The 17,500-nt window shown below is 41.8% G+C and overlaps 1 protein-coding gene across 2 annotated transcripts in view; it reads left to right on the forward strand.

Annotated features, from left to right (window-relative positions):
- Nucleotides 1-13,587, forward strand: part of LOC125038970 (dolichyl-diphosphooligosaccharide--protein glycosyltransferase subunit STT3A-like) — a 15,281-nt gene extending 1,694 nt beyond the window's left edge. For both annotated transcript variants that reach the window (XM_047632686.1, XM_047632687.1), the window contains exons 2-13: nt 2,026-2,140; nt 3,636-3,803; nt 5,036-5,196; nt 6,721-6,811; nt 6,971-7,077; nt 7,372-7,563; nt 7,686-8,078; nt 8,207-8,368; nt 9,868-10,056; nt 10,280-10,499; nt 12,391-12,579; nt 12,774-13,587. In XM_047632686.1, the coding sequence (XP_047488642.1) occupies nt 2,032-2,140; nt 3,636-3,803; nt 5,036-5,196; nt 6,721-6,811; nt 6,971-7,077; nt 7,372-7,563; nt 7,686-8,078; nt 8,207-8,368; nt 9,868-10,056; nt 10,280-10,499; nt 12,391-12,579; nt 12,774-12,919 (2,127 nt within the window). In that variant the 5' untranslated portion in view covers nt 2,026-2,031 and the 3' untranslated portion in view covers nt 12,920-13,587. The remainder of the gene's footprint in view (nt 1-2,025; nt 2,141-3,635; nt 3,804-5,035; nt 5,197-6,720; nt 6,812-6,970; nt 7,078-7,371; nt 7,564-7,685; nt 8,079-8,206; nt 8,369-9,867; nt 10,057-10,279; nt 10,500-12,390; nt 12,580-12,773) is intronic.
- The last annotated feature ends 3,913 nt before the right edge of the window (nt 13,588-17,500 follow it).

Genomic DNA, 17,500 nt, shown 5'->3' on the forward strand with positions numbered 1-17,500 from the left:
CCCCTCTCCCTCTGTCACTGTCCCCCTCTCCCTCTGTCACTGTCCCCCTCTCCCTCTGTCACTGTCCCCCTCTCCCTCTGTCACTGTCCCCTCTCCTCTGTACTGTCCCCCTCTCCCTCTGTCACTGTCCCCCTCTCCCTCTGTCACTGTCCCCCTCTCCCTCTGTCACTGTCCCCCTCTCCCTCTGTCACTGTCCCCCTCTCCCACTGTCCCTCTGTCCCTGTGTCACTGTCTGTCCCTCTGTCCCTGTGTCACTGTCTGTCCCTCTGTCCCTGTGTCACTGTCTGTCCCTCTGTCCCTGTGTCACTGTCTGTCCCTCTGTCCCTGTGTCACTGTCTGTCCCTCTGTCCCTGTGTCACTGTCTGTCCCTCTGTCCCTGTGTCACTGTCTGTCCCTCTGTCCCTGTGTCACTGTCTGTCCTCTCTGTCCCTGTGTCACTGTCTGTCCCTCTGTCCCTGTGTCACTGTCTGTCCCTCTGTCCCTGTGTCACTGTCTGTCCCTCTGCCCTGTGTCACTGTCTGTCCCTCTGTCCCTGTGTCACTGTCTGTCCCTCTGTCCTGTGTCACTGTCTGTCCCCTGTGTCACTGTCTGTCCCTCTGTCCCTGTGTCACTGTCTGTCCCTCTGTCCCTGTGTCACTGTCTGTCCCTCTGTCCCTGTGTCACTGTCTGTCCCTCTGTCCCTGTCTGTCCCTCTGCCCCTGTGTCACTGTCTGTCCCTCTGTCCCTGTGTCACTGTCTGTCCCTCTGTCCCTGTGTCACTGTCTGTCCCTCTGTCCCTGTGTCACTGTCTGTCCCTCTGTCCCTGTGTCACTGTCTGTCCCTCTGTCCCTGTGTCACTGTCTGTCCCTCTGTCCCTGTGTCACTGTCTGTCCCTCTGTCCCTGTGTCACTGTCTGTCCCTCTGTCCCTGTGTCACTGTCTGTCCCTCTGTCCCTGTGTCACTGTCTGTATGTATGTCTGCCAGCCTGTCTTTGTCTGTGTGTATGTATGTCTGCCAGCCTGTCTTTCTGTCTGTCTGTATGTATGTCTGCCAGCCTGTCTTTCTGTCTGTGTGTATGTATATCTGCCAGCCTGTCTTTCTGTCTGTGTGTATGTATATCTGCCAGCCTGTCTTTCTGTCTGTGTGTATGTCTGCCAGCCTGTCTTTCTGTCTGTATGTATGTCTGCCAGCCTGTCTTTCTGTCTGTCTGTATGTATGTCTGCCAGCCTGTCTTTCTGTCTGTGTGTATGTATGTCTGCCAGCCTGTCTTTCTGTCTGTGTGTATGTATGTCTGCCAGCCTGTCTTTCTGTCTGCGTGTATGTATGTCTGCCAGCCTGTCTTTCTGTCTGTGTGTATGTATGTCTGCCAGCCTGTCTTTCTGTCTGTCTGTATGTATGTCTGCCAGCCTGTCTTTCTGTCTGTCTGTATGTATGTATGCCAGACTGTCTTTATGTCTGTCTGTATGTATGTCTGCCAGCCTGTATTTCTGTTTGTCTGTATGTATGTCTGCCAGCCTGTCTTTCTGTCTGTGTGTATGTATGTCTGCCAGCCTGTCTTTCTGTCTGTCTGTATGTATGTCTGCCAGCCTGTCTTTCTGTCTGTGTGTATGTATGTCTGCCAGCCTGTCTTTCTGTCTGTATGTATGTCTGCCAGCCTGTCTGTCTGCCTGTCTGTATGTATGTCTGCCAGCCTGTCTTTCTGTCTGTATGTATGTATGTCTGCCAGCCTGTCTGTATGTCTGCCAGCCTGTCCTTCTGTCTGTCTATATTTCTGCCAGCCTGTCTGTATGTCTGCCAGCCTGTCCTTCTGTCTGTCTATATTTCTGCCAGCCTGTCTGTTCATCACTTCCCTGTCCATCCCCTTTCCCTTTTTCTTATCTCTGCTTACATCTTGGCTGTTTGCCTGCATCTCTTCTGTTGTCTGCCTTGCTCACTCCTCCTCTTCCCCTCCCCCTTTGCTCCCCTCCCTGAGAGACTACCATTGCCATTTCCAAAAGAAGAATCCTAATGATAAAAAATGCTTAATGTCGATTTTTTTTATTCCAGGACAAGATGTCGGCCACAACGTTAAGTTATAGGACGCGGGGATGGATGCGACTCTCCATAGAAAAGCAGGACACACTCCTGAAGATGGCAGTCCTGTCCCTGGCGGCAATCTTGTGTGAGTGGCGTTGTTGTTTGTGGGATGTGTATGAATGTGGAATTAACTTGGGTGTTAAAAATATTTCATTTGGTAATATGTTGAATCTTGACTAGTGTGATTGGGTTAGGAAAAGAATTGTTTGGTTAGGATTGGGAAACTCTTAATACTGTTATAAAGAAAAAAAAAAAAGACTATTCACTGATATATGAAAGAATCTGTCATGAACATGACACAGGCAAAATAGCTAACAAAATGTTTGAGGATGCCAAACTACAGTACCCCTCCTTTTAACATCCAACATTACATTTTCTTTTCCAAAATTTGGACTTATCAGTTTCCACAGTTGATGATCCACCATGAAGTTTCTTGCTATTATTTTCAAAACACCAGGCAATCAAAACCTTGGGCATAAAACTTCCCCATTACAGGTCATTTAGCCAGAGAGGTCAAGGGCCTCTCGGGTACTTTGATATAGAAATCATACAGACATAGATTACTGAATAATAAATTGGTCTCAGTCTAATTTGCTTTTACCAAACCACGTAACTTTGAAAATTGAAACTGCTAAATTACACTTTTTTTTTTTTTTTCTCATGAGGTAATTTTGATCACACCTGAATTGTTTGGTATTAGAATCAATACTGCTCTTATCTTCATACTCCATACAATCCACAGGTTCACTTAACATGCTGTGACTACTGCAAATGTCAACAAGTTTAACAGAATTTCCACTATATTGGCTGATAAAAAGGCCATAGTCAAGGTACACTCAACAGTAAACATATCGGTGACTGTCAAAGAAGCGTTCAGGTACTATCAAAAATCACAGTTTGGAAAATGCACAGGCACAGAATTATAAAGAAATAGAAATCATTTATAGATTGCTACAAATTAGTTATAACTAATGTACACAAGTGCGTATTAACACAAAAACTGGTTGACATGTCACAGTAACCAGTTATGCAACCACGGATTTGACATGTTGAGCGACTTGCAGAAAATCGCTTTGCAGCAAGGACTTGAAATGCTTATATCCACAATGTGAATGCATTCAATTTTTTTTCCACTTTCATGCAGTTAATCACATTATATAGATTGGAAATGTAGATTTTACTTTAAGATATAGTACACATTGATATCCTTCAGTTCAACCAATTTCAGAAATCGGGAAAGTAGGTCAGTGGCCAAGTCCACAGCAATTGTGGGGGGGAGGCCCTGGCTAGGGAAATGTGATTTTTTTTTTGCAGGTTCTTTTCTATGTCCAAGTCTTATTGTGTGTGGCTGTTACTTAGTTTTAAGTTCCATTGTTGTATTTAAATTATCACCAAGTTCTATATATGTATCTTTCAACTGCATAATTAGTTGATAAGTCATGGTAAATTATCATTCAGTAAGGAATGGTTAGTTTCAGTGAATGATTGTTAAATATACACCTCTTAGCTCTGTGTCATACCGTGGCATGCTGTTTAAAGTCATTAAATCATATACTTAACAATGGCTTCTTCTCCTGCAGCATTTTCCTGTAGGCTCTTCTCAGTGCTGCGGTTTGAGTCCGTCATCCACGAGTTTGATCCTTACTTCAACTATCGCACTACCAAGTTCCTGGCCGAGGAAGGCTTCTACAACTTCCACAACTGGTTTGACGACCGTGCCTGGTATCCCCTGGGAAGAATTATTGGAGGTAAAACAATGATGTGATTAGTGGTTTTTAAGAGTGTTTATTTTCTCCTTCCTCTTTCTCTTTACTCTCTTTTCTGTCCCCTCTCCCCTTCTGACTTTAAAATGTAGAATAAATTAACAAATGAATGTTTATTTTCTCCTTCCTCTTTCTCTTTACTCTCTTTTCTGTCCCCTCTCCCCTTCTGACTTTAAAATGTAGAATAAATTAACAAATGAATGTTTATTTTCTCCTTCCTCTTTCTCTTTACTCTCTTTTCTGTCCCCTCTCCCCTTCTGACTTTAAAATGTAGAATAAATTAACAAATGAATGTTTATTTTCTCCTTCCTCTTTCTCTTTACTCTCTTTTCTGTCCCTTCTCCCCTTCTGATTTTAAAATGTAGAATAAATGTAACAAATGAATAGGAGAAGTATCGATTGACCTTCATGTGCTCAGGATGTGTAGACCGTAGCTATTGCTGGATGCCGCTTGGCAGCTCAGATACTACATCCTAAGTTTAAATAGATTGCAACTGAAACAAAGGTCAGATTCATACAAATCACAAGAAAAACAATTGGGAAAAAAACTAATGTTCATCATAGTATTATTTTGCGAAAAGTGTCGACATATAGATGGCTCCAGAAGCACTCGGCCACCAAGGAGTGAGTCAGTAGTCTACTTGTCCTCACCTGAATTTTTCCTTCCTTGAGTTGTAATTAAGAAAAAAGAAATAATAATAATATTGACATCATAGTTATTATAATGTTTTTAACAATGATAACCATAGAAAATGAAATATTTCTTAAAATTAAGGGAGAGGGTAAATATGTGAGGTAGGTCGCACTAGTGATTGATTTGTTGTGAATAACTACTTGTAAACACAATTAGTAAGCCTAACTCACTGAGCGTGGCATTTCTGTACATGCCATCTCCAGTGGCATAGGGATGATAATTTGTCAACTAATGGAATGTTTCATATTTATTAAAATATACAAATGAGAGAATAATTACAGGTCTAATGAAATGAAGTTGTCTAGTAGAATATATTACACCTCACCCTTCCACCTTAATCTTTCAGTGATGGTATTTGAAATCTCTGTGTCATAGACTCCAGTGATTTCTGGCAACCATCCAGCTGCTCTAACACGTTGCCACGTGTATGACCGTACCAGGCAGATCAAGCGATTTGTTATGATGGTTATACGGGTTAAAGCACATTCCAACATTTAACCAAGTACATTTCTTACTTTTCCAGGGACCATCTATCCAGGCCTTATGGTGACCTCAGCAGCCATCTATCATGTACTTAATTGGCTGCACATCACCATAGACGTGCGCAATGTGTGCGTGTTCCTTGCCCCATTGTTTTCCTCTCTCACCACCCTTGTGACCTACCAACTTGCCAAGGAGCTGAAGGTAATACATTAGATTATCATTATGGAGGAAGATTACGAGTAGGCTGTAATTGTACCCATAGAGGTTAAATTTAAAGTTTACATTTTAGAGGGATTTTTTTTTTTTTGTATTCCTTAAAATGTGAAATACTTGTATTTACATATTCCTCTAAGCTAGGCTTCTTATAAAATTAGATACATATTAGAGAGAGAGAGGGATAGTTGTTGGTATTCAAAAGTGACCTTAAACTTGCAATTTTTGAAAAGTTGTAAATGCAGTGTATATATATATATAGTAATATTTGGTATTGCAATGGGAGTCACATAACCCGAAGACCATTTTGGCTGGATGATAAAGAGTTCACTTGTACATCAACACTTTTCAAAATAATGCAAGTACAGTATTTTGAGAGAACAGTTCATACTAAGGTTTGTGTAGGATACAGAATCTAACCCAGGCTTTGGTTACCTTATCATTATGAAGACCAAAAATAACCACTCAAGGGTTTAAATCACTCCCTGGGACCCTTATTTACTTTCGACTGGATGTGATAAATTCAGCAAAACACTAGAGTAACATTAACAAAGACATTGCTGCATAGATATTTAATGCTGTTTCATATCAATTTTTTTTCTCTTGCTTTTAGTGTTATTTGTTCTTTAACTCAATGCTTCCGAGAAAATGCAGTGCCCATTTAAAAAAAAAAAATTTTTTGTCAAATTTCTCTGCACATAGATGGATCTGCAAGTTCTTAGACACAATGGAGTGAGTTAGTAGCCCTTGGGACCTTACCTGATTTTACCTTTCCTTGAATTGGTGGGAAGACCTTTTTTTTTTTTTTACTAGTGCTATGAATATTGATGGTGTTTTTATTTTTATTATAATCTTGATAATTACTATTATGTTATTGACATTAGTAACTGAAATATATGGTAACATTAAATATTTTTAAAAAATCAAGGAAAAAGGTAAAAAGGTGAGGCAGCTAGTGCTCGTAATTAGCTCATTTGTATCTTAGTACTTATGGAGTCATCTATGTGTAAGAACAATTAACCCAATGGCGTCGGGTCACGCCTATAGGTGTCATAACAATACGCTCGAAATGTGGCGTGCGGCTGTCCGCCGTGGCAGCGCGCCAAACCGCTCCATGGCAATGATTCGGCTTGATGTACCGAATTCACGCGCGGTTCGCCAGAGCGTAGAGGTTTTTTTTTTAGTTTTCTATACCCGTTGCCAATGGGTTAATAAAAAAAACTCAGTGGGCATTGCAGGTACATGTCATGTCTGTCAGTGTGGGGTTAATTGTATTTTTGAAATGTTATATTTTTTTTCTGTATATATCACTTTTGACCGGTTTTTAGTGTATAGTTAGGCCAGCCATACAAAGAAAAAAAAAATTCCAATGTGTATTCACATGTAGTTGTACCATTGCTTAAGAATTTGATAAGATATTTATTTGGATTGCTTTTATTGTTGCATATATTATCAGCTTATTTTATATTTGTCATTGATACAATTCTAATGTTTGCTGTATTACACTGACAGGGTCCAGGAGCTGGCCTTGTAGCGGCTGTTATGATTGCCATCGTTCCAGGATACATTTCCCGGTCCGTTGCTGGCTCTTATGACAATGAAGGTAAGAGTCAATGAAAGTGAAAGGGAAGAGATATCATTAATCTGAAATTTGAAATCCTTTTTGAAATGGAAAATATTTGATACAAGGTTTATTTAAATGTTGTGTGCAGTGGTTTCCCCTGTAATCAAGAGTACATGTATTTATATATTTTTTTTCCAGGTATTGCCATCTTCTGTATGTTGTTGACATACTACATGTGGATTAAGGCTGTGAAGACTGGAACCCTTTTCTGGTCTACGATGGCTTCTCTTGCCTACTTTTACATGGTCAGTTTTTTCTTAGACACAAAAAGAAATAATTTTATCATTACTCTTCGCCTTTATCTTTCCCTTTTTCACTAGAAATTAGGATATGCTATATTTAATTTTTTGTTTTTTGGGTGCTCATTCATCGAAGTATTTCTTAAATCTTTGTTGTATATGTATGTATTGGAAGTTGATAGCCTAGATAGCGTGTCTATTTGTATTGATTTGTTATTCTTTTCCCTTCCTTTCTTGAGTTTTATATTTGTTGAATTTTACTTTCAGAAGAATAAAATCACTAATAATTTTCTCTTCCAGGTCTCCTCATGGGGTGGCTATGTGTTCCTGATTAACATCATTCCCCTCCATGTCCTAACCCTGATGGTGACCGGGCGATTCTCCCATAGGGTGTATGTGGCCTATTCCACACTGTACGTCATTGGAACCATTCTATCGATGCAGATTTCCTTTGTGGGATTCCAGCCTGTCTCCACTTCAGAACATATGGGGGTGAGTATTTTCTCGATTATTTGTCTAGTAAGATTTTAAGAAAGTGACATGAATTCTTAATTTAAGAATTTGGTAGAATAGACATTAGATCTGTGCATTAACTGTGACCATTCTTTGACCAGGCCTTTGGTGTGTTTGGACTGTGCCAAATCCATGCCTTTGTCGACTACGTCCGCTCCCGCCTGAGCACATCCCAGTTCGAGGTGCTCTTCCGGGCGGTGATCTCCACAGTGTCACTGACAGGGGTGTTGGTGCTGGTGGTGCTGACAGCCCTGGGCAAGATTGCTCCCTGGACAGGCAGGTTCTACTCGCTTCTTGACCCATCCTATGCCAAGAACAACATCCCCATCATTGCCTCGGTATCGGAGCACCAGCCTACAGCGTGGTCTTCCTTCTATTTTGACTTGCAGATGCTCGTGTTCATGTTCCCCGTGGGACTGTACTTCTGCTTCACCAAACTCACCGATGAAAATATTTTCATCATCCTGTATGGTGTTCTCAGTATCTACTTTGCTGTGAGTTTCAGACAAGTCATTGGCATGCTGTTGGTGTGAAATATATTTGATATAGTGAATCTATTTCAGTCATATGTATATTGTAATTAAAGATGAACGTCTTCCTAATAACTCCTTCAAATTCACAGGGTGTGATGGTGCGTCTGATGCTGGTGTTGGCCCCAGTGATGTGCATCCTCTCAGGCATTGCTGTCTCGTCGCTTCTTTCGACCTACATGAAACAAATAGACGAAGTGAAAACAGACAAGAAGAAGGCCAAGTTTGAAGGAAACTACTTCATGAGGAGTGAAGTGAGTATGCAAGACTTGCTCTTGATAAATTATGCTGTATTTGTTCTTGGCATATTGCCTTTAGAATTGATTCATTTGTACAATTAGCAGTGCTCTGTCATTTTCCTTTATTTCCTTTCTTAGTTTCTTTCATTGTTTATCTTGTGTTTTACCTCCAACCTACCTGCCCTCAAGTAGATTTAGGTGTTCAGTCATTTGTAGTGTTAAACATAGAAGTTGATTAGCTTCTGCTTTGGTACTCTTGTAACTGCCATAGTCTTTATTTTAATAACCATTATTGCGACAGTTTTAATGAATAATCAAAGTTTGCCAAAAAAAATTACTTGATCACATAAATAAACACATCTTCATATACAGATTATGCACAAAGGAGGGACTGGTTGGTGTAGGCCTTCTTGTAGTTTTGATATGGTTTCTGATACAGAAGTTTGGTTTTCTAATGTTTTGGCCTAATAGGGAGGAAATGAACATGTAAAATAACTTTCCAAAGAAGTTACTTTCTACTTTGCATAAATACTTATGTTTTAATTAACCTTTCTACACTTAAAGCAAAAAGCAATTTGGCTCTTTCAAATATCATGATTTTGACACTAAACTATACAAAATAGTGGTTATTCTCAATATTATTTAGAATTTGTTCGTCAAAGAAACAAGAAAATGTGTTAAGGAATGCAGCATTTCCACAAGGTTACCACAGCTGGTATGTCAGTATTGACACCATTTTAGCCGACTGCCAGGTATAGAGGACAATTAACAAATATAAAGTAACAAACATTATCTAGTTTATTTGCTTTACCAGAAGGATTTTAAGTGCAATATATCAATAGAAAAGGGTGAAGCCTTTGTGAGAAAAGTAGAGTTTTAAGAATAATATTTGGATACAAGCACCACCTTGTGGAAGATCTAGCTTTCTCACAGGTGCTTGATATACGCTTGTTTTAAAAATAAACTAATTTTTTTTACAAGTATAAACTGCTGTTATTGATTTTGCTTTGACAATAGTCTCTCTTTATAATTAATTGTGGGTTTTATTTATTCTCTCATTTACTTGCGTAGTTATTTGCGTAGTTATTTACGTAGTTATTTATGTACGTACATACGTACTTATTTACTTGTGTATTTACTTATGTTCTTACTTGGTAATTAAAACTGAAGAAAACTAAAATAAAATCACAAAAAAAACTATACTCTGGAGATCAATGGCAACGTGCCGACTTTGAGCATGGGAGTTCGGTGGCTTGCTGCAGCGGTGTACAGTTTTGACGCTTCATGATGTGACCCGTTGGGAAGGGGTTCATTTACTATTTTATTTACTTACTAATTTATTTATTGGTGTTATTTATTAATATATATATATTACTGAATTCCTTATTTTGAATTATCACTGGGTTGCAGTCCCTATTCTGCCAGTATTTATAATGATTTTTATCTCACAGATTTTCATATTCATGTTTACCTTTTAACAGCTAATTTTTTTTTTTTTTTTTTTTCTTTAACAGATTGCCACCTTGTTTGTGTGTATGATGTCCGTGTTTTTGGTCATGTACACTCTGCACTGCACTTGGGTTACCTCTGAGGCCTACAGCTCCCCCTCAATTGTCCTTTCTGCTCGAGGCCACGATGGCTCCAGGATCATCTTCGACGACTTCAGGGAGGCTTACTACTGGCTGCGTCACAACACTCCTGAGGTAGGTTTTCATTTGGGGGTAAAAGATGATGGAAACGCGTCTTACATTGCGGTCTTCGATAGTTCCTAAGGGAAATGCAAATGAATTGAGTTACTGTTCCCTCTGTAGTGGTTGAACAGTGTCCCAAGATCTTGTTGGGTAACTTTTCGAATAAGACATAATAGCATATTTACCAGAAGTGTTGTAGAGAGGCTTTGAATTAACCCATGCCCTTTCCCCCTAGGATGCCAAGGTGATGTCGTGGTGGGATTATGGGTATCAGATAACGGCAATGGCTAATCGGACGATATTAGTGGACAACAACACTTGGAACAACACGCATATATCAAGGGTCGGTCAAGCGATGGCGAGTACAGAAGATAAAGCATACCAGATCATGAGAGAGCTTGACGTGGATTATGTGTTAGTCATATTTGGAGGACTTACGGGCTATTCTTCTGATGGTAAGGATATTGGTGTGTGTGTGTCTGTGTGTGTCTGTCTGTGTCTGTCTGTGTGTCTCTGTCTGTCTGTGTGTCTCTGTCTGTCTGTGTGTCTCTGTCTGTCTGTGTGTCTCTGTCTGTCTGTGTGTCTCTGTCTGTCTGTGTGTCTCTGTCTGTCTGTGTGTCTGTCTGTCTGTGTATCTGTCTGTCTGTGTGTCTGTGTGTGTGTGTCTGTCTGTGTGTGTTGTCTGTGTGTGTCTGTCTGTGTGTGTGTGTCTGTGTGTGTGTGTCTGTCTGTCTGTGTGTGTGTCTGTCTGTTGTGTGTGTGTCTGTCTGTCTGTGTGTGTGTCTGTCTGTCTGTGTGTGTCTGTCTGTCTGTGTGTGTGTCTGTCTGTGTGTGTGTCTGTCTGTCTGTGTGTGTGTCTGTCTGTCTGTCTGTGTGTGTCTGTCTGTGTGTGTCTGTCTGTGTGTGTGTCTGTCTGTGTGTGTGTCTGTCTGTGTGTGTGTGTCTGTCTGTGTGTGTGTGTCTGTCTGTGTGTGTGTGTGTGTCTGTGTGTGTCGTCTGTGTGTGTGTCTGTCTGTGTGTGTGTGTCTGTCTGTGTGTGTGTGTCTGTCTGTGTGTGTGTGTCTGTCTGTGTGTGTGTGTCTGTCTGTGTGTGTGTCTGTCTGTGTGTGTGTGTCTGTCTGTGTGTGTGTGTCTGTCTGTGTGTGTGTGTCTGTCTGTGTGTGTGTGTCTGTCTGTGTGTGTGTGTCTGTCTGTGTGTGTGTGTCTGTCTGTGTGTGTGTGTCTGTCTGTGTGTGTGTCTGTCTGTGTGTGTGTCTGTCTGTGTGTGTGTGTCTGTCTGTGTGTGTGTGTCTGTCTGTGTGTGTGTCTGTCTGTGTGTGTGTGTCTGTCTGTGTGTGTGTGTCTGTCTGTGTGTGTGTGTCTGTCTGTGTGTGTGTCTGTCTGTGTGTGTGTGTCTGTCTGTGTGTGTGTGTCTGTCTGTGTGTGTGTGTCTGTCTGTGTGTGTGTCTGTCTGTGTGTGTGTCTGTCTGTGTGTGTCTGTCTGTCTGTGTGTCTGTCTGTCTGTCTGTTGTCTGTCTGTTGTCTGTTGTCTGTCTGTTGTCTGTCTGTTGTCTGTCTGTTGTCTGTCTGTCTGTGTGTGTCTGTGTGTGTCTGTCTGTCTGTCTCTGTCTGTGTGTGTCTGTGTGTGTGTCTGTGTGTCTGTCTGTCTGTCTGTCTGTCTGTCTCTGTGTGTGTGTCTGTGTGTGTGTGTGTGTCTGTGTGTGTGTGTGTGTCTGTCTGTGTGTCTCTGTCTGTCTGTCTGTGTGTCTCTGTCTGTCTGTCTGTGTGTCTCTGTCTGTCTGTGTGTCTCTGTCTGTCTGTCTGTCTGTCTGTCTGTCTGGTCATATGGCTAAAAATGTGAAGGTGGTTTTCTTTACTATTAACATATCATTTATTTATTATATGGGACCTTTTATCTCTTGGACTAGGTACTTATTTCCTTCTATGTGACTTCCCTCCCCCACAACCCTAATGAGCTACCATCCTACTCCCCACACCTGTCATATTACGGATATTGTTAGCAGCTGTTCTCTCGACAGCTGTTAGTTATTTGTGTCTAAAATTAGATGGTTTATGTTATATACTCCTGTGTTTGAACAGTAAGCATTTTGGTACGGTGAACTTTACCATGTTATTTCATTATCATAAGAATTGTACTATAGGTGATTATTAGTTTTGATGGTTATGGTCTAAGTTGCATTTCCAGGAGTGCAATAACTTTAAAAGAAGGATTAGATTATCTAGTTCAGCAGGTGTTCCCAAAGTAATGGTTAAAAATGTTTGGTTCTTTGTCACACACCCAGATACTTTTAAACTATTATGTGTACTCTGTAAATGATATACTTAGTGATATAAATCTGCTTCCAGACATCAACAAGTTCTTATGGATGGTGCGAATCGGAGGGAGCACGGAGAAGGGAGCCCACATCAAGGAGCATGATTATTACACACCTGCCGGGGAGTTCCGAGTAGACAAGGAAGGGTCCCCGACGCTGCTCAACTGCCTTATGTACAAAATGTGTTACTACAGATTTGGCCAAGTGTACACTGAGGGAGGCAAGTATTAGGGTTTTTGTTTGTTAGTGTTTTTATGTTTGTTGTGCTTGTTTCATGGGGATAAAAAGAGTCGTATTATAATACAAGAAAATGAGTTCAATATTCTTTGGAAACTATGAGAAACAACCCAAAATAATTCGGGTGATTTTTACAACCTTACTAAATATGTTTTTTTTTTTTTCTATTCATAACAGGCAAGCCTCCAGGATATGACAGAGTACGGAACGTTGAGATTGGAAACAAGGACTTTGAGCTCGACGTCTTAGAAGAGGCTTACACTACGGAACACTGGATTGTCCGTATATACAAAGTTAAAGACTTGCCCAATAGAGGCGCATAGGGGCAAATAATTGTTATAATATTTTCTATTGTGGAACAACAATTCATGCGTGTTCCTTATTTTCTGTGAATTTTTATTCAGTGATGATGATGGAGTTCTGATTGATAAATTGTGAAAGAGAAAGGTTATTTTCTTGTCTTGCATTACTAGATGTGTGAACTCTTCTGTTAGATTTGTTTGGCTAGGTTGCTCTGATTTCCTGGGATCATGATTCAAAGATACATGGCCTATTTTTTTTTTTTTTTTGGAGGGGGGTTGCTTTACTCTCTAATAACATTGTGGTATATGATAAACATGTCCAGTAGGATGGTTTTCAATGACGAGTAGACTGTCCTGTTTTCTATTGTGAGTGAATACCTTGTGAAAGTGTGTACAAAGTAGCCTTTGCTCATGTTTTCCTTTCTGTTATGTATGGAAGTGTCTTGTTAAAAGTCAATGACTAAAAGTGGCTCTCATGATCAGTACGCAAGTAACCTCAGTATTTGAACATGTACTCTCACTTTTGTAAAGATGACTAGTCTTATAGTCAATTTTCGCTACAGACAATGGCTAACTGCTGGAAAAGAAAATGCATAGCCCAAAGGAAAATTAAATTAATAAATTAAATAACTGCACATGTAACCATTCCACGAGTGCTCTTATTGGTGCATTGAAAATGAAGGAATAAATAAGTTGTTTTTGTAACCTGCTATTGAAGATTTCATTTTCTTTTCTCTATTCCTGTAATAGATAGAAAACTCCTATTTTATGAGATTAATATTTTGCCTCATAGCGGTTTATTCCCTAGGCTCTATTAGCAAAAGTTAAAATAATGAAAAGCATGATTAGTAGATAGGACTAATGGGAATGCTAAAATATATAGTGATAACAAGGGGACAAAAGACATTTATGTAGGAGGCCACTAAGTAGCATTTTCATTTTGGTTAGTGCCCCCTCAATCCCATGCTCGTTTTCTACCTGTCGACACACCATAAAACAATCAAATTTTGCTGGGTGCCTAGCCACATTGGAATCCCCGGTAATGAAAAGGCAGATACTCTAGCACGCTACCCCGCTATGTCCACATCATACCAACCGCGTTTCTCACGTATCCCAGCCACGGATTATTACCTATACTTTTAAACCTTGTATAATCGGTGGCAATCTTTTCGGTCAAGTCTCCACACAAGTAAATTACATACTATAAAACTATCAATCTCCTGGTCAGCTCCATTTCATTGGAACAGACGGGAGACGGCTCTCGCCCGCTTACGCATTGGCCACACCCGTCTAACGCTCCTTCCTATCTGATGTCACAATCCGATCCACCCCTATGTTCCTTATGTAATGTTCCTCATTCAGTCCCACATATTCTATTGTCATGCCCACGTTTTGAAGCAGCCCGTACCTCTACATTCTCCCACCTATCCTCCCTACATAGATATCCCAACTTATCAGACATCCTTACAGAATCTCTCACTTTCTGCTTTGACAACCTGTTTTCCTTCCTCAGACGCATATATATCCTTCACTTAATCTAACCCCTTTACATTACCTCACCCGACCCTAACCCATTCACTCACTAATTCCTTAGCCCAGCTTTAACAACTAATCACTAACCCCCCCCCCCCCCAATCCTTTGCCCGTTGTTGTCGTGGGGGGGGCTTAGGAGACGAAGACTGAGACCCAATGATGGGGAACTCCTCAACCTTGGGACTCAGCCATCGAATCAACAAATTTTGCATGGTCTATTTTCCCACTCGTACTTTTCGTTTCAGTTTCTTCACCAATCCCTTCTACTATCCACCTCCTAAGGTGTGAGAGCCGTGCTGAAAGGATGAAAGGCTGACTTTGTCAGTCCTGAACGGCCTGAGGGAACCATGGGCACGGTATTCCCCTGCCATACGTGGCCCTTACCCCTCAAGGGGACCCTGAGGGGTGGACTATTTTTTTCCCCAACATACTCCAGGCTTATCATGGCCAGGCTTATCATGGCCAGGCTTATCATGGCCAGGCTTATCATGGCCAGGCTTATCATGGCCAGGCTTATCATGGCCAGGCTTATCATGGCCAGGCTTATCATGGCCAGGCTTATCATGGCCAGGCTTATCATGGCCAGGCTTATCATGGCCAATGATGAAGACATAACCCCAATCTTAGGGGCAATGAGGCTTGCCCCTTTATCAAATAGCCCCAATCCCAGCTCTCCTTTGACCACGGTTCCGAACACTGCAACAACTCCCCCATCATCAATGCATACTAGTACAGTATCAACCCTAATCAACAACCAACCCCCAGGAGACATTCTACTCTCCCAACATGCTCAACTTCAACAACTATACCCCCACAACCTTCTTCATCCACCATCCCATCTCCCCTTATTACTACCTTACAACCTTATTGCCCACCTCCCCATAACACTACCCCCCTCAACACTACTCCCTCCTCCACACGTCCCCGCACTTCTACTACCCCCACCTCTACAAGAATCCTAAATACTCTATTTAGTCCAGCCAAATGGGACCGATTTTTCGTGATCCCTCCCACAGCTTCCTACTCTCAAAACACCCTCCTCTTCCAACAATGCCTCCAAAAACAGGTAGGCAAAGTCTCTTTCCGTAGCCGACGCGACCACTCCCGTCTCGTCACAGTAACAACTGAAAACGAAGCTATAGCCTTAACAAAACTAACTGATCTATGTGGTAATCCCATCCCTACAGAACCTCATCCAATCCTCAATACTTGCACTAGAACTGTCTCTATCTCCCCAACAGATTGCCCAATCCATGACAAAGAATGGTCAGATTGTGGAGAGGACTTACTCGCTTGTCTCACAGACTATGATGCAACATATGTACAATGCTACTCCATTCCTCCCAGAGGAAATCGTAAGAAATCCATCAACATTGCCAAAATTACTTTCCGTAGACATGACCTTCCCTTAAATGTTTACATAGGTGGGGAATCCCTACCTGTCCGACCATATCAACCTCCTCCTCGTCAGTGCCAAAATTGTTGGCATTTAGGACATCCTGCCAAACATTGCCGTTCCACAGCCAGATGCCCGCTATGTGCCCAACCTGGCCATACTCGATCAAATTGCTCTGCACAATCACGAACATGTGCAAACTGTGCTATCCCAAATCCAGACACCCCAATCTCTACTACAGCCCCAACACCTTCCCCTCTCCCTCCCCGCACTACCCGCAGCAGACAGAATAAACGTTCCACCCCCTCTTCCCCTACCCCACAATCACCTCCACCTTCCTTTTCCCCTATTCTTCAGACACCAGACTTCTCTTCCCCCCCTCACAAGAAAACCTTATCTCACAAAACTCCCCAACCAACTCCACTACAGAAACTCTTGAAGATATCCAGAACTACATAATCGAGTCCCGAACTAATACTCTTCCACCTTCAAATTCTACAACTCTCGCTCCCTCCACACTCAAAGTGACTGCCGATATCCATCCTCCTCCTACTCATATTCTCCCTACACCCAATCCTCCTACCCCATCCCAACAAAACCCATTCCCCCTGACTCCAGCCCCACCTATATTAACCCTCCCACTATCCCCTCTATCCCTTTCACTCCCTCCTGGATACACACGTGAAACCCTCATGTCACAAGTACCCTCTTCCCCAGACCCTCTACCTCCCGACACCCCTCCTGATACAACACCACCTCCCCAACCTCATTCTTTATCCCACCCTCTAGCACCTTCCCCTTCAAATTCTCCAACACGCACTGGAATCTTTGCCAGTAAATCAACGAAAGTATAACTATCCTTCATTGGAACATTCGCGGTTTCCGAATGTTCCTCTTTCAGTCCCACATATTCTATTGTCATGTCCACGTCCTCCCTACATAGACATCCCAACTTATTAGACATCCTTACAGAATCTCACACTTTCTGCTTTGACAACCTGTTTTCCTTCCTCAAACGCATATATATCCTTCACTTGATCTAACCCTTTACATTACCTCATCTGACCCTAACCCATTCACTCACCAATTCCTTAACCCAGCTTAAACAACTAATCACTAACCCAACCACCCTTCACTAACATTAACTATAGTGCTATATGACCTTAGATGTCTAGCACATTTATTTTGCTTTTAACCATTAACCATTGTCTACTCAAATGGGATCGATTTTTCATGATTCCGTCTCCAGCGCCTTACTTTGACAACACCTATTACAGCAATGCCTCCAAAAACAAATAGGCAAAGTTTCCTTCCGTACCCCGATCGGTCCCCCTTGCCACGGTTACATCTGAATGATAGGTTAAAGCATTATCAATCCTTACTGACTTGACAGGAAAACTTATTCCTGCCCAGACTCATCCCTCCCTCAATGCTTGTACCGGAACTGTCTCCCGGATAATCTGCCCTATCTACAACGAGATTGGTCAAATTAGGGGAAAGACACTCTCCTGCCACATGGACTATAATGCAGTATCTGGACCATTCCCCAAATATTCCCCCACAATCCCTGGCCCGTTGTTGTCGTGGGGGGGGGGGGGGGGGGGCTTAGGAGGCGGAGATTGGGACCCAATGCTGGGGAACTCCCCAACCTTGGGACTCAGTCCTCGACTCAA

Source organism: Penaeus chinensis, chromosome 26, assembly GCF_019202785.1.
Source record: "Penaeus chinensis breed Huanghai No. 1 chromosome 26, ASM1920278v2, whole genome shotgun sequence".
NCBI lineage: Eukaryota > Metazoa > Arthropoda > Malacostraca > Decapoda > Penaeidae > Penaeus > Penaeus chinensis.